The 18,856-nt window shown below is 50.9% G+C and overlaps 1 protein-coding gene across 1 annotated transcript in view; it reads left to right on the top strand.

Moving 5' to 3' along the window:
• Window positions 1–867: 867 nt before the first annotated feature.
• The window catches only part of XYLT1 (xylosyltransferase 1), a 332,499-nt gene continuing 314,510 nt past the window's right edge, over window positions 868–18,856 (top strand). Inside the window, exon 1 of the mRNA XM_066382542.1 lies at window positions 868–1,419. Coding sequence (XP_066238639.1) covers window positions 1,060–1,419 — 360 coding nt within the window. The 5' untranslated portion in view covers window positions 868–1,059. The remainder of the gene's footprint in view (window positions 1,420–18,856) is intronic.

The following is an 18,856-nucleotide window of genomic DNA, read 5'->3' as shown; positions in this document are numbered from 1 at the left end:
TTCTCCACTAAAGCACTTAACTTGCCAACTGGGTTTGGAGTCTCCTGGCTTGTGCGTCCTCAGGGTCCAGCGAAGTGACTCAATGAAGCACTTAGTACATCGTTGGCACTAGGGGGTGGGTATGATTCAGAAGTCACTCACAGAAAGTCATTCATAGCCTCCTCCCTGCTCCTTCAAGCCAAGGATCCAAGGATCCTCTGTGTAAGACCCTCCCGTGGCTCTGACACTCCTGAAATGTTCCTCACGTCTCCACCTGCCACGCAGTCTTTGTACACAGAGAGGATCCCGGACCGCAAACTCTGGGGAAGGGTGCCTGCTTCCCTCAGCTGCCTCGTGCTTGCTTTCCACATGGAAGGCAGGGTTTCGGGACCCCCAGATCTTCCTCACCCGTCCGCCCTTGATTCTGAGCAAACCCACCCTCACCCTAGATCCCCCTGCTTTATTGCTCCGGCCTCTTTTTCTTTGACGCGGGAACCGTCTCCCTTTCTTCTACCCCACTCCTACTCTAGCCGTAGTTTGTGTGTGTGTGTGTGTGTGCGGGGGGGCGCTGTCCTCTCCGTTTGCCCCCACCCCCTTCCTTTCCCTCCTCCCCTTTTCCTCCCTCGCTCCGCCCCCAGCCCCGCCCCTCTCCCCTCCGGCCCGCGTACCCCCAGCGGGTTCCCGGTCCCCCACCGCCCGCCCCTCGGGGAGAGGGGCGTGGGGAGGGGAAGCCCACGGGCTGGGCGCCCCTCCCGGCCCTGCGCGCCGCTCCCCGAGCGCGCGCGCCGGCGCCCCCCTCCGCGGCCTCCCGCTCCCCGCCTCCCCGCCTTCCCCTCCTCCTGGTGACGTCCGGGTCCCTGCCCGTCTGAAAACTCCGCGCCGCGGCGGTGGAGGCGGCGGCGGCGGCAGCAGCGGCGGCGGCAGAGGAGGAGCAGAGACGAGCCGAGGCGGCGGCGGCGGCGGCGGCCCGAGCAGGAACCCGAGCGGCGGCCGGCGGCCCGAGCACGAGCCCCGGGGAGCGCGGGGGCGGCCCGGAGCGCCCGGGGTCCCCGCGCCCCGCTAGCCCGCCGCGCTCTGAAGATGGTGGCGGCGCCGTGCGCCCGGAGGCTGGCCCGGCGCTCGCACTCGGCGCTGCTCGCGGCGCTCACCGTGCTGCTGCTGCAGACGCTGGTCGTGTGGAATTTCAGCAGCCTCGACTCCGGGGCCGGCGAGCGCCTCGGGGGCGCAGCGGTCGGCGGCGCCGAGCAGCCGCCCCCGGCCCCGGCCCCGCGCCGCGAGCGCCGGGACCTGCCCGCCGAGCCGGCTGCAGCCCGAGGAGGAGGAGGCGGCGGCGGCGGCCGCGGAGGACGGGGGGCCCCGGCGCGGGCACGGGGAGGCGGCGCCGGAGAACCCCGGGCGCAGCAGCTGGCCAGCCGGGGGGCACTGCCCCCGCGGGCGCTGGTAAGATGCCCCTTCGCCTTGCATCCCGGAGTGAGGAAGGGAGGCAGCGCAGCAGCCCTGCCCCACGCCCCCTAGCCCTTGAGCCCTGGTCATCGGACTGGGACTCCCCAAGCCCGCTGCCGCCACATCCCTTTTCGCTGGAAGGAGGGGTGGGGTCCCTGCCAAGGCTTAGGGGTCGGAGGCTGTCCCATCCTGAGTCTGAGGACTGCCGACTTGGGGTCTGGGGAACTTATCTCCAGAGGAGGAGCTTTGGGGGTTACAGGACCTGGCTGGGTGCCTGTTCCTCGTCACACTTTCTGGACGCTCCGACTTGCTCTCTGCATGTGGGTGTTGGTGTCTCGGACCCTGTCTGCGTGAGTGGATGGTGCCCGGGATCTTCAGCCGCTGCTCATGGGTGGTTCTCGCAGCTTCTTTGGTTTTTACTGAGCTGGGTGCAGACGTCTCAGTGCCCAGCCCACGGCCTCGTTTCTTTGCCCTGGCTAGAGGGAGGGTCTGGGATCTGTGTCCCAAGTCCCCATACGTGTCCCTGAATCAAGGCTCCATGTTGCTTGCCTGGTCTTACTTTGTGTCTTACTCCCATCTCTGGGTGTCTGATTCCTGTCTTTATCTTCTCAGTTTCTAACCTTGCCCTCTCCTCCTGCCCTCTCTGACTTTCCTCACCTTGCTCTCCGGTGTCAAGGCATGGCCCCTTCTGCTAGATGTTGTCTCTGCCTGTAAATCGCGTGTGTAGCTGATTTCTGTCACTAGTTGTGTCCCATCATGTCATCATGACTTGGGCTGCTGTGGGTTTACTGTGTTCTCTTTGGGTGTGAACAGTCTGGGTTTTGAAACTATTCCTTCCACAATCCTCTGGGGCCATCTGGGTATCTGCCTACTGTCCCCAATTCCTCCAGAGGTGCTTTTCAGACCTTCTTTGGGCTGCCTTGCTGAGCCCACTGAACTGGGAGCTCACAGGACCGGAGGTCAGAGTCCCCAACTCTGAGCCAGGGACTCAGGCTGGTGGGTGTGAGACGTAAGGCATAACGAGAGCTGTGTGTCTGTCTTTATCTTCATCATGCTACTTGCTTACGGGGAATCTCCTAGCTCTTGGGGATATTAGACAATAGGGGGTAGTTTCAGGATCCCTAGGCACTGAACACATGTCTCTGTCGAGCCTTCACTGAGGGCTGCCTTCAGACGCAGTGTGATGCTTGTTGATCTGCTAAACTTCTTTGGAGTCAAGGCGACTCCCCTGGCCAGAGTGCAGCTCTTTGTGCTGCTGGGCTGGTGATTCCATGACATGTCGTGTTGCTGGTGGCTGGTCTGTGTGGCTAGCAGGGAGCTGTCTTTCCCCCGTTTTGGGGGAGGAGAGTGGATTGAGATTGCTGATGGAGAAACAGAGCGTTCCCAATGCCCTGCAGCCTCTTAGTCACAGCAAAGGGTACTCTCAGCCTCTGCCTCTGAACTCCAGGAGCCCGATAGTGATGTATTCGGACAGAAGTGCAATTAGAAGTTCTTCCTGGATTCAGAGCCCTGCTGGGAGGTGGGTGGGAGGCGTTCAGGACTGCACCGCCGGTCCTAGGTTGGAACACATAGGATGGGCAAGGGACTTACTATATCCTCTGCATCTGGGGTCCAGACCAGTGTCCGGAGGTGTATTTGGGTGCAGATACCACCTGTTGAAACTATTAGAGAGGAGGAAGGAGGCCTAGCTGGCGAGTTTCTTCCTGGGGCCCTGGCATTTGAGTACTTTGTTCCCTCCCTCACTTTGCACTTTCCGTTCAGTGTTCTGTTCTCTCAGCTGCCAGCTCAGCCACAGAGAGGTTTGCAATCAGGAAGGTAGGTGGGGCCCTACCATATTTACTTCTTTATTCCGTTTGGCATGCCAGTCCCAGCAGCAGAGTGGCTTTGCTTTTCTGAACCTCTGCTTCTTTCTGCAAGTTCAGTTACTGTCCCTCATCCCTGTCTCCCAGCATCTCCATTTCCTCACCTTCTGATAGAGAGGTGTATGTATTTATGTATTTTTTTCTTTTTTCTGCCCTCCCCTTCTTCACGGTTGCCTACCATTCTGTTGTTCACTATTGTGCCTCCTGGATCTGTATTTTATTTTATCTGCTTGTCTGACTCTCCCCCCCCCCCCCAATATACTCCTATGCCCTGCTAGATCCTGAAATCACAGTGCAGACTTGCTAGGTGGGGCCACCTGTGGCTGTGCCCACCCAGCCCCTGTCCTTCCATAGAGCTCAAGGAGACCAGAAGGGGGCAGGCTGTTCCCAAAATCTGGTGTCCCTGAGCTTGGGTTGCAGGCTAGGAGGGGACTAGACAGTTTCGCAAGCCACTGAGAGTCCCTTACAACATGCAGTTTGTTGGCAGACCCTGCCAGGGCTGCTGGCATGGTACTTTGGGGCTGGATTCAGGAGAGGGACGTTAAAAAATAAAAATTCCCTGTGATTTTCCAGATGGCTCTTGTAAAGAGCTAGTGAGGCACATGCTTGGGAGATGGGGCTTAATGTCTACTCCGTTGAGGTCTGGGGTGAGGTGGGGTGGGGTGGGGTGGGGTGGGGCGGGGCGGGCAGTTGTGTTTCCTGTATGAAGACAGAATCCGAAATCTGCAGCTTCGGTGATGATGGTGGGTATGTCTCAAGGAATGTCAGACAGGCAGGCACCCCGCATAGAGTGTTTTCTAAGCCAGACCTTGCTGCTTCCTTGTCCCCACTCTCCCAGAGCTTCTGCGTTTGAACCTTTTAAATTTGAGGGGCTGCACCCCCCTGAAGAACCTGTTTGTATTTCTGTTGCGTTTGAAGAAGCCAACGGGAACCACCCAGTTTCTCAAGCGGAGTCAGAGAGCTCAGGGACAGGGGACAAGGTGGGAATATCCCTAAAAGATTTGCGAACTTCCCTTTTTCTTTCGGCCTCTTTCAAAGCTCTTAAATATTGGAATTATTGGCTAGATTGTAGCTGAGTTTTGTGGCTGTGACACTGATTGTTTTTTTTTTTCCCCATCGGGTCTCTAGTAAGCTGTGGATTTTCCTGTCATCCTAGAATTTAAGAAACAGATGGACTCACTTATAATGGGAGGGGATCCTGGGGAGAGTGTCAGAAAGATCACACACTGTAGGTTCTGAGTAGATTTGGAGAAAATGAAGGGGAATTGTATGTGTTAATGTACGGAATGTTTATTTTCTTTCCCTTTGCCTCCAGTGATCCTCTTGAAGTCCTCACATTTATTGCTTGCGCCCTTAGATAAACTGTTACTCAGTAAGTTTCATTTAAGCGACCTGATTTTTATTACCCTTGCACACACAAACACACGCACACATAAAGTAAAACAGGGTTTCTGTATTGTCTGACCCCTTCGAAATGTTGATTTTTTTTGACTGAAATTCCTCATACTTCGCATTACTCAGATAACTCAGGATGTTTTCAGACACTGGCTGTGACTTTGAAAAATTGGTTCACTGTATCCAGAGCGCCTCTGGTTCTAACAGCCTCAGAGGCGTTGCTTTTCTTTCTATCCAAATGTTTTGAGACCACAGAGAACAGAGGGTATTTTATTGACGGGTTCTTTTTTTCCCACACTCTCAATGGAGTTTTATTTTGCTTGAGCAGTGCATTGCACTTTGCATATAGCAATATGCATCATTGAACAATATTTATCTTATTGCAAACGTTGCCATCTGCTTAATTATGCACTGGAAAATGTTAAATAAAAAGAGAAATAATTATACATATAGGTGTATGCATATATATATATCTTCGGTATATTTATAGTGTGTGTGTGTGTATGTAATATATACATATATGCTTTCCTTCCAGTCTCTCTACACCTTAGACATTCTCTCTAGTTTATCAATTAAAGAGAAAATCTTCCAGAAGGTTGAATGACAAAATGCTTATTATTATTTTGCAAAAGGAAAGCCAAGGCATAAGTTCCTGTTTGCTGTGGTTGGCCAACTTTGATCCATGGTCTTAACAGAAAAGGAAATTTGGTGTATTGAGCTAGAGCAGAGACCTGACTTTGTGTGTGTGTGTGTATGTGTACACACCTGTGTGTTTACCAGAGAACAAAATATCCTTAAGAATATCTCTGAGGCCCTGGCCGGTTGTCTCAGTGGTAGAGCGTCAGCCTGGCGTGCAGGAGTCCCGGGTTCAATTCCCAGCCAGGGCACACAGGAGAAGTGCCCATCTGCTTCTCCACCCCTCCCCCTCTCCTTCCTCTCTGTCTCTCTCTTCCCCTCCCGAAGCCAAGGCTCCATTGGAGCAAGTTGGCCCTGGGCGCTGGGGATGGCTCTGGTCGCAACAGAGTGACGCCCCAGATGGGCAGAGCATCGCCCCCTGGTGGGCGTGCCGGGTGGATCCCGGTCGGGCGCATGCGGGAGTCTGTCTGACTGCCTCCCTATTTCTGGCTTCGGAAAAATACCCCCCCCCCCCCAAAAAAAAGAACATCTCTGAGGCCCTGGCCGGGTATCTCAGTTGGTTAGAGTTTTGTCCCAACACACCAGGGTGGTGGGTTTGGTCCCCAGTAAGGGACATAAAAGAATCAACCAAGGTGGCATGGATGGGTGGAACAAATAGTTGGTATTTCTCTGTCTCTGTCTCTCTAAAAATCTATAAATAAAAGTTTGAAAGAAAGAATATCTCTGTGGCAAGGGTCTGCCTTCCCATCCAGAGCTGTCTGTGATAAGTGGGGCCATATTTCTCTGTGCAGAAATACGAAAATGCACAGTGCCAACATAATTGACCATAGGGAGTAAAGACTGGCTTTGTCTCTATCTTTTGGTTCATACTGCCCTAAGACTTGTCACCTATGATAACTCTCCTTTTTTTCCCCTTTGTATCTCCCCATTTTATTGACCCTCATCCCCATCTCTCAGAAACCAAGAGAAAATACTTTGGGGAAAAATAAAGAAAACACCAACTCAACCCCAGTGCTGCCCAGGCTTCGAGGACAGGGTGTGGGAACAGGAGAGGAAGTTGCAGGAAATGTGTGCCGGGCCTTCGCACACATGAGAGAGACCTCTGTGAGGTATTGCGGGGTCTGACATAAGCGGGTTCAAGTCCCGCTCTGCTCTTTGCTGTCTCCATGATCTCGGGCGAGTCATTCTAACCTCCGGCCTCTGTAAATCGGGCCACCGCCTAGGGTGGTGGGAGGACGGGATGTAACGACGTTTGTGAACTGATTTGCGCCTGGCACATAATAAATGCTGAAATGTGCGCTGCTGTTCTTTAAAAAAGAAACTCCTAGTGTGTTTGAAAATAAGCAGGTTTTTTTTTTTTTTTTTCACAATTGGCATCCATTTTCCCATGCCAAGTCGAGTTTGAGGGAAAGCCAAGGCAGTAGAAAGCACCCGTATTCTGAGTGTGCCATCCTGGGATCAGGATGGATGTGGTAGGGGAGGACCGCTGACGTTGAGTGCCAGCTATATGCCAGGCATCCTGGAGGTGTTTTGTGTACATTATGCTCACCCCCCCAAAAAAAAAATTTAGGGTGTAATTGAAATTAAGCACATTTGGCTAGAAATTGCTGGTCTTATGATGTCCATTGTGCAGCAGGAATAACGAGGGCTTTGCAGCTCTTGCCTCCCTGTATTAGGGACTCTTCCCAACTCTGGGGGTTAGAACTGTTGTTGTTCCCATTTCACAGGTGAAGAAACTGAGGCTTGGAGAGAGGAAGTGGCTTACTCACTAAGAGGACAGTGCTGGGGAGGATTGGAAACCAAACCCGGGTCTTTCTCCATTCCAGTTGATGGACGGATTTCTGAGCTCCTTGTCTGTGCAGTTCTTTGAAACACGCTGCAATGCAGCCAGATCATTCCTGAAAATCTTCTTATCACTTTTCTCACTTCTTACTGCAGGTTCCTAAAAATGTGCCAACCCGAGAAAAAGAGCAGATGGGCTGTTTCCATTGAATCAGACCCTCAAATAACAAGACAAATTGAAGGGTAATAATAATAATAATAATAATAATGCCTATACAGCAGTTATAATGGCCCTGGACCGCTTTAAGCCCTTCGTGTATATTAACTCATTTATTCTACAAGACATGTACTTTCATAGTGTCAATAGCCAACAGTCATGGTGCTTCATACAGCCAGACCCGGTTCTTGGTGTTTTACAAATATCAACTCATTTAAACCTCATGCTACAGTGAGGAAATGGAGGCATAAGGTACTTAAGCAGCTTTCCCAAGGTTCACAGTTACAAGTGGCAGAGCTGGGACTTGAACCCAGGCAGTCTGGGCTCTTAAGCACTCTACAGCATCCCTCTTAAAAACATCTTGCAAAGTTCCACAACTTTGGAATCACAGAACTCATTTAAGGAGAGACATAAGTAGTGGATTCGGGCACAGTGCCCAGCACGAAGGACAGCCCCAGTGATCCCAGGAGAAGAAAGTATCCCTGTAGTGAAATCCACAGAGCCCATCCTAGGGAATAACTGAAACCGAACTGCCAAGTGTTTTGAGTTCAGCTCTCTCCGGCCAGGGGAGGAGGGGGAAGAAGGTACTGTGCAGCGGTCCTGGTCAGTGGAAACAGCCTTTCATTCATCCCCGGCAGGCTTCCTGTCGCTCTGCTCACCTAGTTAAACGGCTCTGTGGTTCTCCGGGGGACCCACGACTTGCCCCCAAGAGACTGGGGGGAGCAGGGAGATACTGTGTATCTCTAAGAACACACAGTCCGATTGTCTTGTGGGCACTTCCTTCCGGCTGCAACAGAACTACCCATTTGCACACTGATACTCGTCAGGTTGTGCCCCTCTGATCCCTGTGGTTAGGTGGCTTCTCCCCTGTTGGAAGACAGAGACATTACCAAGAAGGTGACAGGGACAGGATGTGTGTTGTCATCTTAACCCTTCAGCACTGTAGTGGGCAGGGAGACTGGCACCCGAACACCCAGCCGTATGGGGAAGAATGACCCCAGAGGGCATTCTGGAGTCTTTTTTGGGGGGGGGGAAGCTCTCCCTCTTCGGGGCCCTCTGAAGGCCACAGAATAGTTTTGTTCTGTCTCAGGTCAGGTGTGTCTCAGCCAGGTGACGGCTGGCTTATCTGGGTGTCTAATCCAGGCTAATGTGTCGGGGACACTACTAATGTTAAGCATTTTTTTTTTCTGCCTGGAAATCCTCTGTGGTAATCCTTGGTCTCGAGGCCCATTGTTTAAGCTTGGGGGAGTCAAATTTATGGGGTGAAGAGATTGATGTGGCGGTCCCACACCAGGGCACAGACCCTGGAAACTGGTAATGATGAGGAGGAGGAGAAAGGGGATATCTCTTTAGTGCATGTTTACTCTGCACCGGACGCTGTGGAAGTGCGAGAAAGACATGATCTTATTGAATCCTTACAGCAGCCTGCAGGTTAAGAGCTATTAGTCTCATCTCTTTTACTGATTATAAGGAAAAAAAATTAAGGCAATATGTTGGGTGAACATTAAACAGCTGGAAAGTGACCAGACTAGGAATTCAAGGTTGTCAGTGACCCCAAAGCCTGCATTCTTTTTTTTTTTTCTTTTTCTTTTGTATTTTCCCGAAGCTGGAAACAGGAGGCAGGCAGACAGATTCCTGCATGCGCCCGACCAGGATCCACCTGGCACGCCCACCAGGGGGCAATGCTCTGCCCATCTGGGGCATTGCTCTGCTGCAACCAGAGCCACTCTAGCGCCTGGGGCAGAGGCCATAGAGCCATCCCCAGCACCCGGGCCAACTTTGCTCCACTGGAGCCCTGGCTGCAGGAAGGGAAGAGAGAGACAGAGAGGAAGGAGAGGGGGAGGGGTGGAGAAGCAGATGGGCGCTTCTCCTATGTGCCCTGGCCGGGAATTGAACCCGGGACTCTTACATGCTAGGCCGACGCTCTACCACTGAGCCAACCGGCCAGGGCAAGCCTGCATTCTTAGTCTCAATTCAGAGCCAGTAAGTCCTTTATCCCTTGCCCCTCCCTTCTTCACCTCCGTCATGGCCGTTCATGCATACACGCATGTGCCCGTCTATTCACGAGTCTGTCCGTCCATCCACCCATCTTCACTCCAGCAGTGAGAGCATGCCAGGCACTGTGCCCAACACTGACACTACCTCTGTGAGCAGGGAGGTATGCCCTCAGGGAGGTCAGCCCAGCAGGCGAGGGCTAGGGCCACTGCTAGCAAATGGCCCGTCTACAGAGAAGCTTCTCTCACATCCTATACCTGTTCACTGCTGATCTTCTTTTGCCACGGTGGCCTCTTAGACAAAGAGGAAGGTGTCCTCTGGACAGATGGGGGCCAGGAATAGTGTGAACAGGGGCTTGGAAGCCCGTAAGTCTCCTGCCACCCCTAAAGTGACGGACACAAGCCCTGGACCGCTGCACTCAGGGAGTTCGAAGTCCTTCTCTTTTAGGTGAATAAGAAGCCCAGAGAGGAGCAGTGAGCCGCCCGAGGTTTGCAGGGGAGCAGGGGTCAGTGCTGGAGGGCCTGCGAGGCGTGTCCTGTATGTTCAGTTGCGGGCGGGGAGGGGGGGCGGTACTCTGACGTCATCACATGTTCCCAGCCCATTGCTACCACTCACATCATGTGACCTGGACATGTCACTTCACCTCATGGGGGCTGAGTTTGTTCATCTACCATGCAGGGGCCACGAAGACACTGACCTGGGAGGGCCTGTGATGAGTCACAGCTCTGGTTCATGGTCACTGTCCCATCTCCTTTCCCGAGGCAGTCTCACCAGGAGAGGTGTGTTTGCGAGAGGGGCCCTCGGATTCACGGCGTGTGGCTGGGCTGTGTTTGGCCCGCACAGTATACTGTAAAAGGCAGGGAATAGGATGTGCGATCAGACAAGGCGGAGTTCTGCAATGCCTGTAAAAAGTCACAGGCTCTGGCAGCACTGGGCCCACAGTCTTTCTTGTGGTCCACTGGGGAGCTGAAAAAGAGGAGCTTCCCCGAGATCCTCCAGGACCCCCAGAGCCCCCAAGATCTCCTCTTTCCCCTGTGATACCTGGCTGGCCCCACTGGGCTGTTGAGTGTGCAGGCGCTGTTTGGAATGAGTTCACTGTGGCAAGCTAAAAATAAGTATCTGTGGTCACCTTTCAGTTACCCCCGTGTGGCTTATTTACAGCACTTATTTACCTCGCTGTCTTTGCCTTCCCGTCCCGTGGGCATGATGGAGGATTTCTTTCCTCCTTTGCTCTTGGCATATACCCAGAATATGCAAATTCTTATAAGCATTAGGCCAGAGCAGAGGCAATGTCTGCAACAAAAATGGAACTGATTCTACAGATTGGTCAACGGGTTTCCCCTTTGTTGGGGTGCACGTGAGATGCTATTTTTGAGTCATCCCCCTCCTTTCTGTGCTCCCCATAACCTTGCCCCCCACTCACATGGGTTGGGACATTGAGAGAGCGGTCAGAGAGCTTGGCAGGGCTGGTGGAAGGAAGGATGGAAGATTCCGGAGCACCGTGGGTGGCTACCGACTGTTGGGGATGAACTGATACTGCCATCAGAGGGTGTGGACAGGCCACCCCCGTCCTCACCAGCTTGTGAGGATGTGATTCCATAAACAGATGAGAAAGGACTTTGAGGCTTAGAAAACCCTCTGTACGAATGTCAGACGGGGTCCGTCTTAGAGCCGCAGAATGTTCACCTTGTCAGGTGGCATGCTCTCCTCCCGTTGCTTTGTGATCCCCGGGGACAAGGAGTGGCTGAATGAGGAACATCCACCAGAAGTTTCCCACCCATTCTTCCATCTTCTCATTCAAGGGTAGTGGATGAGGGCCTGCCATGGGCCAGATTCAGTGTGGGGACGCGGACAAGCAAGACCTCTGTCCCCCTGTCCCCCTGCAGTTTATGATCTGGGAATAGGATGACTCCCACACAAAAACAAACAAGAACATTTTTAAAAAATCAGATTGTCATGAGCATAGTGACAGAAACCAGTCGGGGTGCTGAGAGAAAGTAAGGAGGCTATGCGTGATTATTTATTTTGAATTGGGTGGATTAATCTTATTTACTTTTGGTCGAGGACTTATTTTCGATGGCCACCTTTTGCCAGAGTTGCTCCAGACTGACCCCAGGAATCCTCAGGGTGGCATCCACACCAGTTCTGACGCAGCAGTGAGGGAAGGTGTTGCATGGACAAACAGTCTTTATTAGAGTTGCTTTTAATAAACAGTTTCTATTCCTACCTGCATGAAATTTATTCATTTCTTTAAATTTGCATATTTTAAATGATTTTTAAAACCGAAATAGACTATACATACAAAAGTGCACATTATTCTAACTGTATAGCTGGATGAATTTTTAGGAACCGAACCCACCCAAGTAACCCACACTTAGACCAAAAAACAGAGCATTTACAGCATCCCAGCTGTGGCCGTCCCCTGCTTCTTGGGCGAACCTTTTTTAAAAAGCTTATAATAGCTGGTTATTTCTTGCAATGAGTATTAAGGAGAATATATAAATATAAGCAGACAGCCAACATGACATCATTAGAGCTCCTGTGGCCTACCATGTGGGTGAAATGACCTTTAAGAATAAGAAGTTGGTTGATATAATGAAAACACATAAATTATTGTACCATTCCCTAATTCTAATCTTAATCAGGACCTCAAGTTTTTTGGTGGAAGTCACAGAATGACTAAACTTTGGGCATTGGTGGCTTAACCATTTTAAAGACACCTTTGCTCCTGGAGAACACTTTGTAAAGCAGTGGTTTACAGCTGCTGGTCCACGGACCGGTGCTGGTCTGCTAGAAATTTTGTGCTGGTTCACGAGAAAGGTCCACTAGAGAGTTAACCACCCTGATGGTGAAACATTGTTATAAAGTATATGGTTGTCTAACCACTATGCTGTACATCTAAAACTATTCCAAAAAAGAAAACGAAAACCTTGCTCCTCTGGGAAACAGCTATACTGTTTTGTTCTGAAGTTCAAGTGGAAAGGATTTAAGGTAGACATGAGGAGGGACTGTGTTCTGGGTCTGTTTGAGGGCATTCCCAGTCGTGGGCCCTTGCTGAGGTCCTTGGTTGGTGTCTGTGCTTTTCCTACGGGTATGGGGCTCCCCGGGCTGTCTTCTGGACTTAGGTTTGGACCCTTCCTGGGCATATCTTCTTCCATTTCATGTTGCCTCTTTGTAACTGGAGTCGCCCATGTGTTGAACATGGAGCTGTCTGTGATGAATAGGTTTCCCCAAATGGGCCCAAAATGACTACATTAACTTGACCGTGAACCAAGACTTTTCAGAACCAGGATAACAGAACTGCAGCATAACTGGAACAGCAATTTGAAAGGGCAGTGGAGACAACTAATCATTTTATAACAAGCAAGTGAGTGGAGAAGCAATAAAAACAGAGCCCAAGGATGGCACGGTAATTTCGTAGTCTCAGCGCTCAACCAGACTCACGTTAATAAAAATAAACAAATGTTTTGGGTGATGGGGAGGCTTAAGTGTACATTATTTAAGGTAGTATTAAAATCCAGATTAGATGGATCAAGTGATAGTCATTAAGCTTCCTTTCTTTGGGGACATGAAAAAGTCACTCTGTTTTTCTCCTTTCCTGGTGAAACAGGGCTTTATATTCATTAGGGATGTAACAGGAAATCTTTTTTTTTTTTCCCTTTTCAGACTAGTGGCTGTTTTCTGTTTATTTTTTAATGCAGGACCATGCTTTGCAGGTGTTCTTTTGAAATACAAGCCTATTCATTGTCTCTCTTTCTCTTTCTCGCTTCTTCCCAGCTCAGAAGGGGCAGCTGTTATAAAAGACACTAACAGAGAACCGCATTTGCTTGTCATCAGGCATTACAGAAGATTCCTTCCTGATGTAAAATACTCTCATTACTTGCTTTTTCTCCGAGCCCCATTGAATAATGGTTGTTGAATTGTTGCTTCTGATTCCCTCTTGTTTAGAAGCTGAGGTGACAGAGAACAGGGTGGGGACGGCTTCAGTGAGGGTGTTAGGAGCAAACCTGGAAGGTTGTTGGCACCTGGGTGCAGACTGGTTTATTAACGCTTTTTCAGGTGAGAGGGTGACTACTGTTTTGGCTTCCTTTTCGGGTAAAATAAAGTCATGTAGAGAAATGAACTGTTTGTTGGAGTGAGCAGGTGGTATAAACCACCAACAGTAGTGGAGCTAGAAAAGTTCTGACAAGGGAACCTGCTTCTGTGGGTCTGGGCTACAGATGGGATGGTGGCAGCAGAGTTTCCTCTCCTCTCCTCCCCCACCCCCCTCTTGTTCTTCCTCCCCCTTCCTCCCCCACCCCTCCTCCTCCTCTTGTTCTTCCTTCTTCCTTCCTCTTCCCCCTTCCTCCCCCTCCCCCTTTCTCCTCCCCCTTTCTCCTCCCCCTTCTTCCTCCCCTTCTTCCTTCTCCCCCTTCTTTCTCCTCCCCCTTCTTCCTCCTCCCCCCTACTTCCTCCTCCCCCCTACTTCCTCCTCCCCCTTCTTCCTTCTCCTTCCCCCTCTTTCTTTCTCCCCCTCCTTCCTCCTCCCCCTACTTCCTCCTCCTTCTTCCTCCTCTCCCTTTCTCCCTCCTCCCCCTACTTCCTCCTCCCCCTTCTTCCTCCTCCCCCTTCCTCCCTCCTCCCCCTTGTTCCTCCTCCCCCTTTCTTCCTCCTCTCCCTACTTCCTCCTTCCCCTTCTTCCTCCTCCCCCTACTTCCTCCTCCCCCTACTTCCTGCTCCCCCTTCTTCCTCCTCCTTCTTCCTCCTCCCCCTTTCTTCCTCCTCCCCCTTCTTCCTCCTCCCCCTTTCTTCCTCCTCCCCCTTCTTCTTCCTCCCCTTTCTTCCTCCTCCCCCTTCTTCCTCCTCCCCCTTTTTCCTCCTCCCCCTTTCTTCCTCCTCCCCCCTACTTCCTCCTCCCCCTACTTCCTTCTCCCCCTACTTCCTTCTCCCCCTTTTTTTCCTCCTCCCCTACTTCCTCCTCCCCCTTCTTCCTTTCCCCCTTTCTTCCTCCTCCCCTTCTTCCTCCTCCCCCCTACTTCCTCCTCCCCCTTCTTCCTCCCCCCTTTCTTCCTCCCCCTTCTTCCTCCCCCCTTTCTTCCTCCCCTTCTTCCTCCTCCCCCCTACTTCCTCCTCCCCTTCTTCCTCCTCCCCCTTCTTCTTCCTCCCCCTTTCTTCCTCCCCCTTTCTTCCTCCTCCCCCTTCTTCCTCCTCCCCTTCTTCTTCCTCCCCCTTTCTTCCTCCTCCCCCTTCTTCCTCCTCCCCCTTTCTTCCTCCTCCCCCCTACTTCCTCCTCCCCCTTTTTTTCCTCCTCCCCCTACTTCCTCCTCCCCCTACTTCCTCCTCCCCCTTCTTCCTCCCCCCTTTCTTCCTCCTCCCCTTCTTCCTCCTCCCCCCTACTTCCTCCTCCCCTTCTTCCTTCCCCCCTTTCTTCCTTCCCCCCTTTCTTCCTCCCCCTTCTTCCTTCCCCCCTTTCTTCCTCCCCTTCTTCCTCCTCCCCCTACTTCCTCCTCCCCCTTCTTCCTCCTCCTCCTTTCTTCCTCCTCCCCCCTACTTCCTCCTCCCCCTTCTTCCTTCCCCCCTTTCTTCCTCCTCCCCCTACTTCCTCCTCCCCTTTCTTCCTCCTCCCCCTTCTTCCTCCTCCCCCCTTCTTCCTCCTCCTTCCCCCCCTTTCTTCCTCCCCCCTTCTCCTTCCTCCCTCCTATAAATTACTGGCCAACATTTTAAAATCATTGATTTCAAATAAAAAGCTAATTCAGCATTTCTATTAAAACTTTTGAAATTCTGGCCTTTATTCCCATTGGGGTAATAATTTGAAGTGGGGAGAAGACTGCTCTTCCATTTTTCTGGGGCCCCCAGTCTACTTTGCTTAGTTGTGTTGCCTGCAAGGCCACTGTTCAGAGTAGAGTTTACAACTCTGTGATTGATGATAATAATCATCATTGATAATTAATGATAATAGTAACAAGTAATTGCTCTTATCCACAAAATGTTCACTGTGTGCCAGGCACTGTGCTAAGCAGCCTCTCATGGATGACCTCATTTTGTCAGTACAACGTCTTATGATATTATTCCCATTCATAGATGAAGAAACTGAGGCACAGAGAGTAGGAATTGCCTGAAGTCACAGAGCTGGTGGACTGGGAATTTGACCTCAAGTGACAAGGGAGCCTGTGTGTCACATACCATGAATGCTGCACAGAATTTCTTTTTCTTTTTTCAAGTGAGAGGAGGGGTGATAGACCCCTGCATGCGTCCTGACTGGGATCCACCCGGCAACCCCTGTCTGGGGCCGATGCTCTGCCTATTTGGGGCCATGCTTACAACTGAGCTCTTCTTAGCGCCTGAGGCAGAGTCTTCATGGACCCATTCTTAGTGCCCAGGGTTGATGCGCTAGAACCAATCAAGCCATGGCTTTGGGAGAAGAAGGGAGAGAGCGAGACAGAAGAGAGATGGGGCGTGTGTGTGGGAGAAGCAGATGGGCACTTCTCCTGTGTGCCCTGACTGGGAACGGAACCTGGGACATCCCCACACCTGGCCGACGCTCTACCGCTGAGCCAACCCACCAGGGCCTGCACAGAATGTTTTAACAAGGTGACTCATTTAGGAATTTTTCAGAATGGCTCTGTAAAAGGGTGGACACTGTTGACCCATTGGTTGGATAGAGCCGCTGAGACCCAGCGGGCAGACTGGCCGTGGTGGAAGGACCCTCAGCCGGGCTCCCACCGTCCTCACACAGCGAGCAGGGCAGGGGCCGTACAGCTACCCTCCATCTCTGGCCTTGCAGCAGTGAGGTAGCATCAGGGTAATATTTTGATAAGTTGCTGATTTGTATTAAAATAATAATTACAGCGATAATTACAAGCACAGATTTCAGTTGAGACTCAGCTGCTGACTGTGAGAGAAAGTAATTAACTGCATATTCTCTTGGAATCGAATTGGAAGCCAGGCTTGGCCTTTCTCTTCTCTTTTCTGGGGGTCTAGCGCAGGTTTTGCTGCAGGTTGGAAGGTCACGTGCGTTGCCAGATGCTGTTTATGTTAACGGTATTGACGGCAGGTTTCCGTGCGGGAGGAGCTGGTAGTGGGGTGAACACCATCCTTCCCCACAAACACAGGGCCAGACAACCTGACCGCAGTCTGCTGGTAGATCGTCCCTTAAACCATGAAATGCACGTCAACCTGGAAGCGTATGCGATTAACAGAGGAAAAAGTGACTTAAATCCTCCCTTAATTATGAAATATTCTGAAATACTCTAGAGTTGGCTGCTACCTGGCCACGGTGAAGCGTTTGTTTAATTTGACGGCTGTGGTTCTCTTTACACATCTGGGTTTTGAAGCTGTCGAGTGGCCCCATCTTGATTTTCACAACTGGCTAAATTTTGCTTCAAGTAGAACGTACTTGCATAATTCATGAATGTATAGCCCACCAAGTGGCCACGCTTGAGTAACCAGAGCCCAGATCCAGAGCACAGAGCGTTACAGCCCCGCCCCCCGTCCCCAGGGTCCCTCTTACTCCCACCTCCTGTTCCCACCTCTCCAAAAGTAACCTTTAGCGAGGCTTCCGACCCCGTAAGTTACTTCTGCCTTTATTGAGAAGTGGGACCCTGCCGCGGGATACTCCTCTGCACCTGCTTTGTTTGGCCGAGCATTATGTGAGATGCATATCGTACTTTGTCAAACTGCAGCCCTCCGACCAAACTCGGCCCCTTGATTACCTATGGCTTGTGAGCTAAGAATGGAGTTTACGTTTTTAAATAAATGGTTGGAGTGGGGAGGGAGTCAAAAGAATTCTGTTTTGTGACATGTGAAGCATATATGACGTTTAAATTTGGTTGTGCATAAATAAAGCTTTATTGCAGCTTCTCCACGTTCATTTGTTAACACTGGGGACACGGCTGCTTTTGCCCTATTGTCACGGAGTTGAGGACTCTCAACAGTGACCGTGTGGCCCACAAAACCCAAGACATTTACTATCTGAGCCTTTACAAAAGAAATTTGCTGGCCCTGTTTCTGTATTGTTTCGTGTGTTTGTAAGTGTTTATTTATATTGATGTATGATATTTCATTGTGGAATATACCACAATTTGCATACCTTCTGCTTGTAGAAATTTGGGAGGTTTTCAGTTTGGGATTATTACAAAGATCATTGCTGTGAACATTGCTGTGCAAGTCTTTTAATAAATAAATATTTGGAAAACATTTCTTTGGGTATATACCTAGGAAAGGAATTGTTGTAACTGTTGGGTTATTTTTTTTCCCTCTCTCTCTTTTTTTTAATGGATTGCTTTGACAAGTGTATTTTATTTTGAAAGTGTTACTTTTCCTACTAGAGAATAAAGCTTAGCGATACTGTCATGTGTTGAAACTCTGGACCAAGGCCTTACTTTCAAAAATGTAGTTTGCCTCGCAAAACCGAGAGCCAGTAAGAACCCCAACCCATGAACAGATTACTGTTCATCCATCTCAGTTACCTTGAAGGATGTGGGGAACATGCCTGTTGTCATCGGCTTTCGTTGCTTTTGGAAATGGTCCCATCATTTAATTTCTCATACGGAAGCCAGACTGTCCAAAGGACTCTTTCTCTTTCTGCGGCAAAACAGGTCTGGCAGAATGAGGAGAGTTTTTTCCCCATGTCACTTTCCACTTTGATTGACTTCTGTTTGTCTCCGGCGGCCCTGGTTTGCCCGCTCGGAAGCGGAGGAGTCCGGCTCTCCATCCCGGTCAGATCTCTCGCCCGCAGTAGCACGTGTCATTTCACATTTGAAACACTGTGCTGAGAGATCCCTTCGGGGGACTTGCCTACATTGCGTGTGGTCACTGCCTCGGAGCTCAGAGATTCCCCCCAGGAGGTGCGTGCGTGAGTGCGTGCGTGCGTGTGTGTGTGTGTGTGTGTGTGTGTGTTGTCGGGACATCAGAGCTCAGAGATTCCCCCCAGGAGGTGCGTGTGTGTGTGTGTGTGTGTGTGTGTGTGTGTGTGTGTGTGTGTTGTCGGGACTGTTTAACAGCATCGCCCTGTGTCGGTGCCTGGGTGCCAGTCCTTTTCCATTTGCTGCCCCATTTTTGCAGGCACAGGCACTGGCAGGGCTGGGCGAAGAGCGTCAGGATTCCCTGGGATCCACCTATCTTTCAGGTTTGCGTGGCACTGGCTGAAAAAAAATGACTCAATATTCTTTCTGGGGCTTGTCAAAGCGTCCTCCTGTCAGCTTCCTTCTTTCCCGCCAGCCCACTTCACCAGGAGTCAAGTTCCGGCTGTTTCAATCCAGACTTCTGCTTGTGCCTTGTGCAATAAGTAGACGTAAGGAATGTCACAAGGGAAGACTTTTAGCTGCTATTTTAGTGTTTTTTTTTTTTTTTTTTTTTTGGAAGACCGTTGGATTCAGTGGCGGAGGGGTTAGTGGCATTGAAGCCCCAGTTTCTGCTAAAAATAATGTTATATGTGACTCAGTCTCTGGCAGCCTCACCCTTAGTCTTTAAAAAAGAAGGGTGCAGAGCTTTAGTGCCGTTGTGGTTATGATTCTCGGGTATGTAATTCTGGTCAGAGAAACTTAATCCTTAAATTCTGGTAGTTTTG

Source organism: Saccopteryx leptura, chromosome 4 (assembly GCF_036850995.1).
Source record: "Saccopteryx leptura isolate mSacLep1 chromosome 4, mSacLep1_pri_phased_curated, whole genome shotgun sequence".
In the NCBI taxonomy this organism is placed as follows: domain Eukaryota; kingdom Metazoa; phylum Chordata; class Mammalia; order Chiroptera; family Emballonuridae; genus Saccopteryx; species Saccopteryx leptura.
Note: the sequence above shows the minus strand (reverse complement) of the source record. Positions and strands in the feature narration are given on the sequence as shown.